Here is a 15094-nt window from a genome sequence, read left to right on the forward strand (position 1 = left end):
TGTGGGCGAAACAATGCTATTATGCATATTGGCTAGAGGCTTATTAAATATTCATCGGTAAAACACTGCAGGTTTGTTACTAACCTTGTGTCATTTTCGTTGGGTGACGTATCGGCACTTAGGATTTTTGGTCTGAAAAAGCATTGATGCTGTGAATGGTAAAAACACTTCTTCAATATGCGTATAGTAATGTGTCTGGTAGGAGGCTGTGGCCGTGGCTAAATACCACCCTGCAAACAAAGACGTGCCACCAAGTGATTAAGCGTACCTTTACAATGCAGCGTTGAAACAGTTTTAGCGTATGATAAATATGCAAAATAGAACTTAAAAACTTTTGAATTAGGCAGTGCTTTTATGGATGTAGGAAGTGCGAGCCTCTGGACTTGACCGCTTCTATAGAAAAATGTTTTCCGTAATAATAATGAATATGCTATGAAACCGGATATCTTTGTTTTTGTTGTAGTAGAAATGGGAATCCAGAGAAAAGCGTGTACCTATGCCCACACTTTTAGGGTTCTGTATTACAAGGATTTCAATGGTACCGTATTGCTGAATCTCCGAAGTCCATCTGTCTAAGAGTACGATGTATTTCACCGTAATACGTAGAGAGTTGAAATTTTCATGAAATGGTAACAATTGCCGCTAAAACAACTAAGAATAATAAAAATAAATAAAGTTAATAATTAAATTGAAGGCATAAAGGAAACGTGGTCTACTGACTACTTATTTTAAGGTAATCGAGATGTTTCTTAAAGAAAGTAGAGTAATGTTAATAAAATTTATTTAATTAACTTAACTTAGCCTTAACTTTGACATCCAGAGATAAGCCAGTAGCATACGGTCAGTCCGTATCCTCAGCGTCCAGATCTGCCCTCGCAGACAGGCGTGTCACGCTCTTAGGGGGGCAACGCCAAGGGATGGATGTGGGGAGTGGGGGGTACATCTAGCGAGCTAGCGGAGGACGCACGTGGAGAGCACTTGCGCGCACCGAGCCCTGACCTTACTCACTACACACTCTACAAACATTGAAGGTTTTGTTTGTTCCGGTTACAACGTTGAAACTGAGTACCTAAGACGAGATCTACAAAGTAATAACTTAATAATGAAAAGTATTAGTATTGGACTACTTACAAATATAGAAGTAAATTTGAATTTAGAATTATAAGATAAACCACAGATATTCTACACATCGGCAGTTCCAAAGAAAGCGAAATTCTCCAAATATATAGCTAGATAGATAGATAGATAAATTCGAGTATCTATACTTTTAGTTCAATGTGTCTATTATATGTTGTGTAGGAAGTACCTAGTAGATTTAATTCATACATCGTGACTCGTGTTTTATTCCTTAATCATCATCCGTGTGAAGTCTGAGAACAGTAGGAAGCAAGTAACAATAGCATTTTACAATAGCATCGTGTACTTAGTTTTTGCAGATATCAATTATTGTAATAAATATGAAAATCTAGGCCTCATAACATATAATCTAGAAATAGTATATTTGGAAGGTTTGTTTTGAAATAAAATGAAATATTTATTTTGCTAAATATGGGTTAATTAGTGGTGTTTAGGATATAAAGTTCCAACATATTCTGTTAATACATCAACATGCAAAATTTAGACATTAAGTCATATTAATAATAATCTTATTTGTTATCAATTATATAAAATAATGTTCTGAGATTTATAGTGTCATATTAGATCATTGAATTAGTTATTTAATCGCAATTCAAAGTTTTAATATCAAATAATTACAATAAAAATTAAATTTAATTAATTAACGCGTCAGAAAATTGAGGTCACGCACACATGCAAAATTAAGCAGGAACCACAGATATTTCATGATAACCATAGCAGGTAAGGTATTCTGCGAAACCCTAACCCCAGCCTAAACCCTTCTCATTGCGGAAGGCAACCTGGGCACTGTACTGGGCCGGTAATGGATTGATATGAAGATGATGGGTGTAGATAGCGTGAATTTTGCTCAGCATTAGCTGGACACAGAAAGTTTCTAACGTGAGAGTACTCCAACCCGTGAATTTTACTCAGCGTTAGCGTGAATTTTACTCAGCATTAGCTGTACACAGAAAGTTTCTAACGTGAGAGTACTCCAACCCGTGAATTTTACTCAGCGTTAGCGTGAATTTTACTCAGCATTAGCTGGACACAGAAAGTTTCTAACGTGAGAGTACTCCAACCCGTGAATTTTACTCAGCGTTAGCGTGAATTTTACTCAGCATTAGCTCGACACAGAAAGTTTCTAACGTGAGAGTACTCCAACCCGTGAATTTTACTTAGCATTAGCTGGACACAGAAAGTTTCTAACGTAAGAGTACTCCAACGCGTCGCCAGAAGCCGGGAGTTACTGCTTATCATTAAAAAGCGTAAAGTCAAATATCTGGGCCAAGTTTTGAGACATGAGCGATACCAACTGCTCCAGCTCATAATGATGGGCAAACGACGTGTTGAAAGGAGGAAGAAGTCATGGTTGCGCAACATCCGTGAATGGACCAATATTGTAAGCGTGGAAACATTGTTTCGCTTGGCGCAAGACCGCGAGAAGTTCGCTGAGCTGACGGCCAACATCCAGTAGTGGAGAGGCACAAAAAGAGAAGAGAGAGAGAGATAAATTAAACCCATAACCCTACTCGGTTTCTACGCGACATCGTACCGGAACGCTAAGTCGCTTAGCGGCACGTCTTTGTCAGGGTGGTACTACGAGCCACGGCCGAAGCTTCCCACCAGACCAGACCACTAAAAATTCCCAAATTGTCCTTTTCGGGGATCGAACCCGGGACCTCCCACTTAAAACCACAAGCTCACTGCGCCAGGAAAGTCGTCAAAACTCTTTGAGATTTATATATATATATTTTTTATCTTTTTTATACGACGACAATACACATCTCCATCTAGCCCCAAAGTAAGCATCTAGTAAGATGACTGATGAATATTTTTATGAATAATATACACAAATACATAGAATATACATATAAACATCCCAGACACTGTAAAACATTCATGCTCATCACACAAACATTTTCCAGTCGTGGGAATCGAACCCACGGTCTTGGAATCAGAAAGCAGGGTCGCTGTAAACTGCGCCAATCGGCTGTCAATTTGATAACTAAGTTATTTAAATGATAAAATCGTAAATAAAAACTAAGTACTAGTGTGTATTTTGGTGATCAGAAACATGACTAAATGTTCTTGCAAGTAACTTAGTCATTTGGAAAAGGATATTGTGAGCGAATATAATGACTCAATATGTTGGCATTTATAAGCTTCGAGTTGAATATAATTAAAATTTTCGTAACCAGAAATTAAACGCGTTTCAACAAATAATTCTATGAATTCACACTGTGCATCAATAATTCTGGTCTGTCATTGCATTAGTTAAAATTTAAACAGAAAAGTTTTATACAAACACACACACACACACAGTGTGATTGTAGGTCAGTCTTGTCTTGTCAGTCAGTCATGTCATGTCAGTCAGTCTTGTCTTGCCCGTCAGTCTGGATAGTCAGTCTTGTCAGTCAGTCTTGTCTTGTCAGTCAGTCGTGTGTGTGTCATAAACCTGCGCCCAATTTATTTTTAGTTTATTATTTTTTCCTTAATTTAATTTTGCCTGTAAATAGATATAGGGTAGACACTGCCTCTTACAACACCGTTTAAACGCTGAAAACAGGGCTCCTTACTACTAAAATGTATACGTTTTTTTAGATAAATGAAGACAGCTTCACTAACGTTAATACAATATTCACTAACTTTAATAAAAAATTAGGATTATTAGAAAAATTATGGATTTCTTAATGACAAAATACACGGAAGCAAACGGCTTAACTTTTATTTGCACACAAGATTTAATAAGAACCACAAAAAAACCACAAGAACTGCTGAGTTTCTTGTCGGCTTCATCTCAGAAGAATAAACTTTCTGAACAGGTGGCGGTTTCACAACAAACGGATAGACTCGACTTTATAAAACAGCTTGCAACGTACTCCATGTGAACATTTTATTGTACCCATTAGTTGGCTAACAGTGAATTTTTCTTCTTTCCAGTTGAAATATACCTGTCACCGGTGGAGACGCACTGCAGCAATGTTGACTACTTCATTCCCGATGAGAACAACGAGACCAAAGGGCTGTCCGACGATGCGATGAACAGGTAAAATCCGTTTAAAGATATGTTTATGGGCCGGAAAGTGATACGCAAACGCTACTATTTATCCTTGAAAAAAATACACACATCGCCATCTAGCCCCAAAGTAAGCATAGCTTGTGTTATGGGTACTAAGATGACTGATGAATAATTCTATGAATAAATACTTATAATATATAGATAAACACCCAGACACTGAAAAACATTCATGTTCATCACACAAACATTGTCCAGTTGTGGGAATCGAACCCACGGCCTTGGCTCAGAGAGCAGGGTCGTTGCCCACTGCGCCAATCGGCCGTCAACCTACCGTCTTACCTAGGCATTGCCTTGTTCGACGTTAGTAAAAACGGGCATGAGGACGTTGACATGGTCCTTGCATGCCCTGCGAAAAGTTGCTTTGATTATAGACGATGACTTTCCGCTTACCGTCATACAGTCAATTTCTTAAATATAGTTCAACTGGTACTTACCACGATAATATTTTGGATTTGTCGATATTTCGACTCAGTTGCATGGATCGTGGTCACGACGGGACTCAATATTATCGTGGTATGTACCCGTTGAACTATGTTTAAGAAATGTTTTATTAACCACGAAAATCTTGGTTTGAAATCTTTAATTGGATTCATATTAAGGCAATCACACACACTCACTCACACTCACTCACACACGCCACACACACACACACCCACACACACACATACGTCACACACACACTCCACACTCACATACTCGCACTCACGCAATCACACACACACACATAAAGTAAATTAGTTAATTAAGAATGTACTGATTTTGTTATTTTAGTACTTATTCAATATTAAGGAGGGTAGGTCGCTGATGCCTATAGCACAGGGTTACCTAAATTAGGCAGCAGAGACCGTCCATACTTTTTGTTTGTGCATTACTAAATGTGATCATGTTGCCACAATAAATAATTTTTCATTTTCATTTCATTTAATTACAAAAAAAATGGGCATCTGCTTGGTAGGTATAAACCAAATGTCTTTTAGTGGCTTGTAACTCTTTTAACATTAATATAGAGAAAAAATTGATGTTGATATAGATATATCAACTTACCTACCTTCTTAATTTAAACATGCCCAACCGCATAACGGTAAATGTTTTAATGAATCGACACTATCTGTCCACTTAATTAGATAATTTTCTAACGAATACAGCAAGGTTTGGTGTAATAATAAAGATAAAATTCATACTAATAGGCAAAATAACCACGAGTTTGTAACGGGTGTATTTTAACGAATTGACACATTATGAAAGTAACGGTCACATGTCGCACAAGGCCTTGCAATAAAGAGAAGTGGGTCGTTGTCGCCAATCCGATCAATTGGTTCAAATGAATCGCAATTTAGGTATTAGGTGCACTTTGTTTTTGCCCGCGCGATTTATTCATTTGTTATTTGTAAATGTAATTGTTTAGGGGCTCACGATGACCTAAATAATATGATAACAAATTATGAAACAGTATTGTAATGACAAGATTGCCTGGAAGCAAGCCGCTCCGCTTTCATCTCACACAAGTTAGAACAATGATTGTTAAAATGATGTTGGAACTGCGGAGTTTCATGTCGGCTTCTTCTCGGTATAATCTGCCTTCCGAACCGGTGGTAGAATCATGCAACATACACTTTTTAAAAACATGCATATTATACAAAACCAAAAGGCAAATAAGAAAAGCAATATATAATACACTACGGCAAATAATTAAATAAGAAAAACAATATATACACTACTACGTGACAATAAAAAATACCTAAGATAGCAGTATTCATAAATAGAAAACAAAAATACGTAAATCTAAGGGATTCTTTTGTATCGCTTCCATATAGCGACGGTACACAATGCCCTCTTAGCCAAAAGTCAGAACTGAGGTAGGTACACGTCTTTGCACTAAGCCGCAACGATAAGAACGTAGGAGCTAAAGTACAATCCGTCTTCCTGTTAGCCAAAGGTTGATACCCAGACTTAAACCATTCCAATTGAAAGCCCCAATTGAAGTGAAGAGTAGGTACAGGGAAAGAAAAAAAGGCATTTTTTTTTTAAAAAGAGATTTAACTTAAAAGACTCATAAGTACGTGAACAAATGATAAGATAATATAATCACTGCTAATAGTTTGCTTCTATTATTGACCAAAAAAATTAAAAATATTTTATATTTATATTTAATATTTTTCAAGTTCAGGCCCGAACCTATATCACATAAATGTTCAGTCTTAGTAGAAATATTCAAAAATAACGTGTTGTATTACTAATAACATCAAAGGGAAACCAATGTTACTTCTAGAAATGTCACAGAGCAAGAGAACTTCGAGTTACGTATGATCAAATTCTTCGGACTCTGATCGTTTTTAACTTTTACCGCTTAGACTATATGATCACCAATAACTTTTATGAAAAAAAATAGAGCGTAATGTATCGTGACTTTGTACGATTATATTATGTTCATGCCTAGTCACAGAAAAGCTTTGCGTCTTACGAACTAGTTGGCGTTGGCGTTAACCTCAAAGCATTTTTAGGGTGACTTTGGTATTTCTTTCCCTGTGCTCTACATTTTATATCATAAGCTTGGTACAACAAATAACTCTTAAAAACGACCTTTATATTGAACTTTTAGTATAGCGTGTTAACCGTCTGTTCCAGGCTACACATGGCGCGCTCCACGGTGGCTCTGTTCATCGTTGGCTTCCTGTCGCTGTTCATCGCCTTCTGGACCGGCGTGGTCGGCTGCTGGAAGCGGAGTCCGGGCAACATCACCGCCACCGCCATCCTCATGCTTGTCACATGTCAGTATTAATTACTTCACTATTTTAGTCGGCTCATTGGCGCAGTGAGCAGTACACTGCTTTTCGAGTTAAAAAGTCTGTGAGTTCGATTCCTACAACTGAATATTTCTATTTATTTATACACTTTATTTGTACACCACAAAAAGAAAAGTAAAAATGAACACAACAAGAGGAAACTTAAAAAGTATGATACAAAAACATTCTTATTTATTTATTGGTATAACACAAAGTTCGCTATTACACAAGTGTTGTCACTAACTTCTTGCGTTCTATGCATGATTTCAGAGTACTTAGTATTCTTATGAACTTAGTATTTACAAAATATGCTCTTGTTTTTTCAGGTTTACTATCAGCTGGCGCTATGGCGTTATGGCACGGAGTGGAGTTCTACGAGAAGGAAAAAGTTGTAGGAGAAGAATATTATCAGCAGTGGCCTAATGTAAGTTCAACATTGACATGGAATTCCGGCCGAATTAGTAATTTAAAATTCCATTATAAATTCTTAAGAGATGGTTTATTTGAAATTCTATTAACTGGCAGTTTCGGTCATTAGAATACACCCTTTTGTAACGACACAGCCTGTTGAACTAAAATCCAATTTTCTGTAAAGACTTGCATAATATCATTCGTAGGACTTCAAAAACGATTGTGTTCTTGGAATCTCTTAAAATATGAAAATTTACTTGCCGGCCTATTTATTGTGTAAAAATGGATGTTTGTTCCAAATATGTGCAAAAGAAGCCTTTGTAGAAGTGTATAAGGGTTTCTAAACATATATAGAAAGTTAAAGTCTTTATTGGTCATAAAAATATATATACATATGCGCATAGGCCATATAGCTTGAAGCAATCTCTTAAAGACAACCTTTAGTTAGATAGAAGAAGGCTAATAAGTACCTAAATGATATTTATTGGTATTACAAAACTTTAATAGTTTTTTGTTAAATATAAAATACCGTCTCCTTGTTGACATTTGTTTTACCTTTACCACTAGTTAAACATAGAGGAATACAAATAAGGTACTTCGGCTAGAATAATCACCTCGTCTCAAATCATACAGGGTTTCTTAATTTTAAGTTAAATTAATTTAATAAGAACAATTTTTAAAGTAGTTGAACAAAACAAAACAGGTATTAAAAGACTACTCGTCGATTTGGTACGACTGGTCATACATCTTGGCTTGGTTATCCGTTGGTGTATCCTTCGGGAGTTCCATTCTTTTCTTCTCCGCCGCCGTTTGCCTCAGCAAAGAGAAGAGACGAGAACAGCAGAATAACGTGCAGTATATCATGCCAGGTTAGAGGACCGCCATCTTGGATGCCATTTTGTGCATTCGCCATTTTGTGGACCGGTGATTTATTAACGCTTGGCGGTTAAGGAAGTTTTTTATTAATCTAAGTTCTGGACTTTTGTATATTTTTTACATGCCTTCATTGTTTTGTTATGTATAATTTGGTATATTATAAATATTATAAGTATTATATATTTTTTTACAGTAATAAAATATAAGTATGTATTGTCTTTATGTAGGATCACATGGACAGGAGTAACATTTCACGATTATTGAACTGGATCGTTGCCAATAATTATAAAATTTATATATGTAATATATGTATGTAATAGGTATAAAAGACATACAATTTCTGTCAGAGGAAGTTATTATTACAATATTAAATACTATATGTTAAACTATATATAAACTGTACGTAAGAAAAAATGATCGTATACCCAGAACGTATATTTTTATTTATTTTATTGACAATTTAATATTTGTTATGTTAATATTTATTATGAAGGCAGTTTTAACTTAGGTTAAGTATTAATAAAGTAAGGTAAGTATCTCATACTAACAAAATGCTTTCTTTTCTTTTCATGTTTCTTCTGAAACGTGGCTACTGCGTTTAACGGACAACGGATATGCGACCGAAAATAATGCATTTTTAATATTTAAAAAATATGATGCATTTTAATAAAATAAAACGCGCTATCTTAATATCTGGTTTACGCCAACGCCATACTAACTCGCTTACCAAATTATTAACAATTGGGATTGTATATATTAAACGTAACGAACTTTTCATACATTGTTCAAATTCATTTATTCATAATTTTTCTCTTACATAATTTTCATACTTTTGCACATCTTGGTCACGCCTTATATAAATACTTTATTCACACAAATCGTAATTTTCTTATTCAATTGTACATATTATTTAAAAATACCTTACACAATTTGAATTATGCAATAATTAATTGTTTTATCGATTATTGCTCTGTAAATTTATTTAATAATAAAACAAAAACGACCAATTTTTTTTATGAAATCATACACAATACTCTATTTTATATAATCATTGAACCACACCTTCAAACACAATTAAAACCTTAAAAAAATGCAATAAATGGAAAACAATTTCCATCCAATTCTAATATGTACACAAAAATCAACAAATCAAATTACATATGGGTACAATTTTGAAACATTTATCTATTCATTTCTCATAAAATGACATCAAAACGCAACTTTTTTTGTTCATCATTCGAATTCGTCTAAATTACATTTGGATTGAATCTGAAACCATTGATATTGGTTTAAACGAACTCATTTAAAATATCCTATTCTATATATCTAATTACTTTTTCTTTACCAAAATTATTTACACGAAAATCTTTCACATTGCACACACGGCACAACTTTTAAAAATCACATAAAACACCTTTAAAATACTTACACGCAAATCCTATATCAATTTGTCGTTTCAATTTGTCCATATGACATTTTGGAAATAATAAAAATATCTCATTATATTTTACCAAAATCCTTTAAACCCAAAACGGATGGTAAACGGTATAAACCAGATATTGCGTGATAACATGCGCGTGTGGTACGACTGGTCGTACATGGTGGCGTGGTGCGGCGTTGGACTGTCGCTGCTGTCCGCCATCTTGTTCTCCTCGGCCGCCATTTGCTTGCGCGGCGAGCGGGAGAGAGAAGAGGCGCTTAATATGCAGTACCTCATGCCGGGTAAATGCTTTTCTCATACAGTCTTGTACGGAGGACTTTTGATACTATAGAACCTTATCCTTAGTAAGAAAGTAGAGACAGACGCTGCTGGCACCATTTAATGAACAACGCTTGTCGTGGCCAAAAAGTCTGCCCAACTAAACGCAAATTTAATTAATTTTGGGTTTATAGGGTAAGACTGGTGTATATTTGTGCCCAAAGTAAAACTCTTCTAGTTAACGAACTTAACTTTGCAGTAGGTAACATTTATTTGGCAATGACAAATGTACTGTAACGTAGATGTGACGTCAGTTTACAAAAAAACTTACAATAATCGTAATCATAAACAATCTAATTCGAAATCTTCAGACCGCAGATTGAATTTAGCCTTTTCTTACTGTGCTCTGGTAAAAAAGACGTCTATCTTTACTATTTGATCTGAAGATTTTGGATTAGTTTGATAACTGACATCGGGCGTTAGGTTATAATGTATTCTCGACATTAATCTCCGCCAGTGTTACCATTTCCATGTCTTAGCAACCAGGCAAGCAAGGCAGCCACGAAGGTTCTAAGACAGTGTGGACTTGTGAGGTAGGGGTTACCCCGAACATTTGACGACGTGAATGTAAAGATACAGTGCAACGCGAAGACAAACTCCGTACAAGGCTTTAGGTTTAATTTCATTCCATCAGTGGCTTTGCTAAATTTTAATTGGTGTTTAAATTTACCGTGTATCTTAAGTTTAGACATGATCATGTGATTTTAGCGTAAATATTCAAACCTCGAAGCTAATTTCGAAGCTTGTTCTGACAATTTACACGATAAATCAAAAGTTTGCACTGTTGATCTTCATAACCATATTCTTTGGACGTCGTTTCTGGGAAGTCTCAGTTTGGGGCGTAGATAAGCTTGCAATCAAACAGTAAAAATAAACATTTGACATTCAATTGGAGGAGTTTGTCTTACGCTCAATACTCGTTTCAATACAATTCTAAAATGGTACCATTTACTTATCCTTCCCTACACAAAGCAAGTAATATCTGCCTTACGAGAAATTCACATCTTTTGTATATACTATATCTGTAATGAATGGTTTCTGTTTTCAATGGGTGCATGATATTGAATGTGGTTTATAGGTGAATGGAGATATTATGTTAAGTTTTTTTTTTTTAATTTCCACTACAAGAATAATCCTTTGTCTGCAATCTTAACTGGTTGTATGCAGTCCTAAGACTGTAGCGGGCTAACCAGTAAGGGCTGGGATATTAACCCCATAACCGATCACATTTTGTCGGTGCAGGGCGGTACCTGGAATATTTAGAAACAAAAATTCCTAATTAGCGGGGTGACCAGTGTTTGGGGTCGAACCCGGACCTCCCACTGATGACAATAGTCGTTTTATCACTGTTTAACATCATTCGGTTCATTAGATCAAGGGATTAAGAATAATAAACACACCGGCATTCGGCCTGGTGGGCTTTGGCCGTAGCTAGTTACAACTCTACCGACAAAGACGTGCCGCTAAGCGATTTAGTGTTCCGGTGCGATGACGCGTAGAAACAGATTAGGGATTGGTATGATTACCATACTCCCTAGCAGGTTAGCCCGCTACCATCTTAGACTGCACCATCACTTACCACCAGGTGAGATTGCAGTCAAGGGCTAACTTGTAGTGGAATAAAAACAAGTCCAAGGCCGTGGGTTCGATTCCCACTACTGGACAATGTTTGTGTGATGAACATGTATGTTTTTCAGTGTCTGGAGTTTATCTAAATATAATAAGTATTTATGTATATTATTCATATAATTATTCATCAGTCATCTTAGTATCCATAACACGAGCTATGCTTACTTTAGGGCTAGATGGCGATGTGTGTATTGTCGAAGTAAAAAAAAAAACACGGAAACTGCTTCGTCGGTTTCTTATTCTTGGCCATGACACACTTTCGTGATAGATTCTTTTAAATTATTTTCTAAAATAATCTTTAGAAGAGTTGAGATAAAACAGTTTCCCTGGCCACGGTGGTCAATCTCCAATGAGATTTTTCAAATAAGCGGAATATAATAGAGTGTGTTCACAAACACAGGTGCACTCTATTATCTCATATTTCGATCAGATCCGACACGACCTTAAGGAATCAGTTCCAGGACTGTCAACTTACGTGCGCTCCGAGGCACGGGGGTGAATTAACCCAGTGGCCCGATTCGCGGATCGAATCTAGGACCTCGTGATCTGCAGTCGAACACGCTTACCTCTAGACCAATGAGGCAGCTAGAGATATGAATTCTATTTTCAAGTATCAGTTCCTAATCGATGTTCTCAATCCCACAGTGTATCCCCAGAAGCAGCAATACGCGTACGCCGGGTACCCGCCCCCCCAGGCTTACCCCGGACCCTACTACCACGGCTCCCAGTACGGACCCTACAACTACTGAGCATGCGACCAGATGAGGGACCTCGTGGCGGCGCACTTCGCCAACGCCCCCGCCCCGCAGGCACCCGCGCGCAACCCCTCCCCGCCAAATCCCTACCCCTACAACAACACCTATCGACAACCCTCCACCTCCTCCGTCGAAACCTACAACTCCCACCGGAAAATAAAGAGACCTAAACTCGGTGATAAGAAAGTCTACAGACCTGTCAGACGCCACACGCTATCCCGAATAGATGAGACCCCCCCACAAACTTTGAACCGGCCAAGATCGAAATCCCTGCAACACTCCGGGGATTTCTCGTCCACACGACCGATGTTACGTTCTCGGTCGAACGTCTCCGCTGATACAAGTCGAAGCGTACCCGTCTGTAACCAGAGTCGGGACATAGAGAATCAGGTAGAAAGCATTAGTCCTCAATACGCTGAGCCGAAAGGCTTTGACTCAGGTTCTGACGAAAGACCAGCTTCCATGATGGACTTGCCGATAATGGTTCCTCTTGACCCCGTGACGGGTGCGTATATCCCTTACCCGGAGTATGCGTACTATCACGATGACGATTGCAGATTAAGCCGTATGAAGTGGAGGGGCAATAAGAAAAAATCGTCTTCCAAAACTAACAACCTGTTCCTAGCCTTCATGTACTGAGCGCGGATGTTTGCAAGGAGTTATACGAAATGGTTTACGAGTTTCGAACGAATGCCGTTAAAAAGTATGACGCCCGCACCCATGGTTTTTTTTTGTGTAAATGTTTTCTCGGACTGTTGAGATAAAAGTAATTTCCTAATTCAAGCTGATTTGTTATAATTCGTACATGTACAGATAATGTACGAGATAAAGCCGAATTAATTTTATTTCAGTGAGTCCTAATCGCGAAAATCTTCGTGAACTGTTGAAACAATCATACTGCTTTTATAATGGGTGACCCGAATCTGGTAGAATATATGAATAAGTACTTATTGGCACGTTTTATAATGGCAAAAGCAAAGGTTGTTCGATGGCACGACGAAGGTGCTTCTAAATAAAACATTTAAGGCAGTCAAATGCTCAAATATATATAGATGTGATACACTCGGTTGTTAAGGAATTATTCACTTTATTATTATAAACAAGAGTGAAAATACAAAAAAAAATGAATTCTGCGAATACCTTATTTGTAGTTAAAGTGGATTTCTTATATGAGTACGCTTTAGTAAATTTTTACTTTACAAATAAAATAATTCCAACGATTTACTATGGTTTATTACTATGGAAATAAAAAAAAAAATTGGCTCTAATTACATTGTTTTGAAAAACTAGGATTATTGCTCTATGGCCTCAATAAACCCTAAAACACGTCAACCGAGTGCGGTAGGTAGGTAGGTTTTAAAAATGACGTCACGTTACGGTGGTAATAAAAACAAAACCGTCGAACAAACTTTTGCTTTTCCTCTGAGCACGGCTTTACGAAACTCTTAACACCGCCTTCGAAACTTGATACGTTTCCATTTTTTTTCGAACAAAATGTTACGAATTTAGTAAATAATATTATAATAATTATGTATATCAAGGTCTATTTGAGGAAAGTAGGTACTTTTTAAATTAGGAGTAAGTCGTCCACGTCTCCGCCATAAGTGTATCGAAAAAAAAAACAAATCTATTAGTAATTAAGATCTTCTTTTAAGATGTAATAATATTTTATTGAGAGATATAAAGGATGAATGTTTGAATGTTTTGTATCGGAATCAGTGCCTTGGGACTAAACAATGCTCATTTTACATAAAATATATATCTATATTGAGTAAGAATAAAACATATCTTATAGTAGTCTCTTAATAGAACTCTTTAAATAAAATAAAACGATTCAAAATGGCGCCAATTATTCTATTCTATTCTCTTTGAGCAAGTTCGTAATTCGAACAGGTTTTAAATTCAATATGTTAAAATTAGATTAAACTCTGAGGATTAAGCCTAAAGCTAAAATGTCAAGATTAAAAATCAGGACGCCGCGCCGTTTCTTTAAATAACAATGTGAAAAGGATGAACATATAAAATGTGCTAACGCTAATATGTGCTTCTATCTAAACTTTCTATAAAGTAAGCGAGACGCAATTAGAATTAACGCCATCTTGAATAATTTTGTTTACAATTGTGGAGTGATAGTTAATTTTTTCCATTAATTTGTATTGCATTTATTGGCAAAGCAAAGAAACCGAATGAAATAATTTTGTATAATTATTTTATTATTTTTGTAAAATATTATGAATTCATTTCTATAACTTTTTTTTTTTAATTTAATTATGACTGATATTCTATATATCAAAATATCGAAATTAAAATTCGCCGATTTCCTTATTATTGTATTTAATAATTATCACATAGTCACTTCGAATAAATATTTCTATTAGTTAAGCGACACTGTAAATTAATCAATTTAGTTTTATTTTGGTACTATTATTATTGGAGATTTTAGTGTATTTTTCACTTGAATTTGTATTTATAATTTCAAAAATAAAAATTGAAAAATTGACACTAGTTTTTTTTCTCTTTTTCCTGTAGTTTTAACTAAGTTCTATGGGTTTTATGGATAAGGAATGTGTAATGAAACTCTTATTGAAAAATCATTAAAAAATGTATATTTGTTTCTATAAAAATATTTAATATGGCGTATGGATGGAATGGAATGTTTGCATTTATCACATTACAATAAGCT

At 36.0% G+C, this 15094-nt stretch overlaps 2 protein-coding genes across 3 annotated transcripts in view; both read left to right on the top strand.

Moving 5' to 3' along the window:
- The window catches only part of LOC120629104, a 79610-nt gene extending 67178 nt beyond the window's left edge, over nt 1–12432 (top strand). Inside the window, exons 3-7 of one of the 2 annotated variants that reach the window (XM_039897867.1) lie at nt 4060–4165; nt 6824–6966; nt 7308–7405; nt 8096–8261; nt 12302–12432. In XM_039897867.1, coding sequence (XP_039753801.1) covers nt 4060–4165; nt 6824–6966; nt 7308–7405; nt 8096–8261; nt 12302–12405 — 617 coding nt within the window. In that variant the 3' untranslated portion in view covers nt 12406–12432. Of the gene's footprint in view, nt 1–4059; nt 4166–6823; nt 6967–7307; nt 7406–8095; nt 8262–9824; nt 9991–12301 lie in introns of both variants that reach the window. The other variant, XM_039897866.1, reaches the window with a different exon arrangement.
- On the top strand, nt 12379–14527 carry LOC120629106. The gene has a single exon (XM_039897870.1). The coding sequence runs from the start codon at nt 12418–12420 to the stop codon at nt 13048–13050; it is 633 nt and encodes a 210-aa protein (XP_039753804.1). The 5' UTR covers nt 12379–12417; the 3' UTR covers nt 13051–14527.
- Nucleotides 14528–15094: the final 567 nt, after the last annotated feature.

Source organism: Pararge aegeria, chromosome 14 (assembly GCF_905163445.1).
Source record: "Pararge aegeria chromosome 14, ilParAegt1.1, whole genome shotgun sequence".
In the NCBI taxonomy this organism is placed as follows: domain Eukaryota; kingdom Metazoa; phylum Arthropoda; class Insecta; order Lepidoptera; family Nymphalidae; genus Pararge; species Pararge aegeria.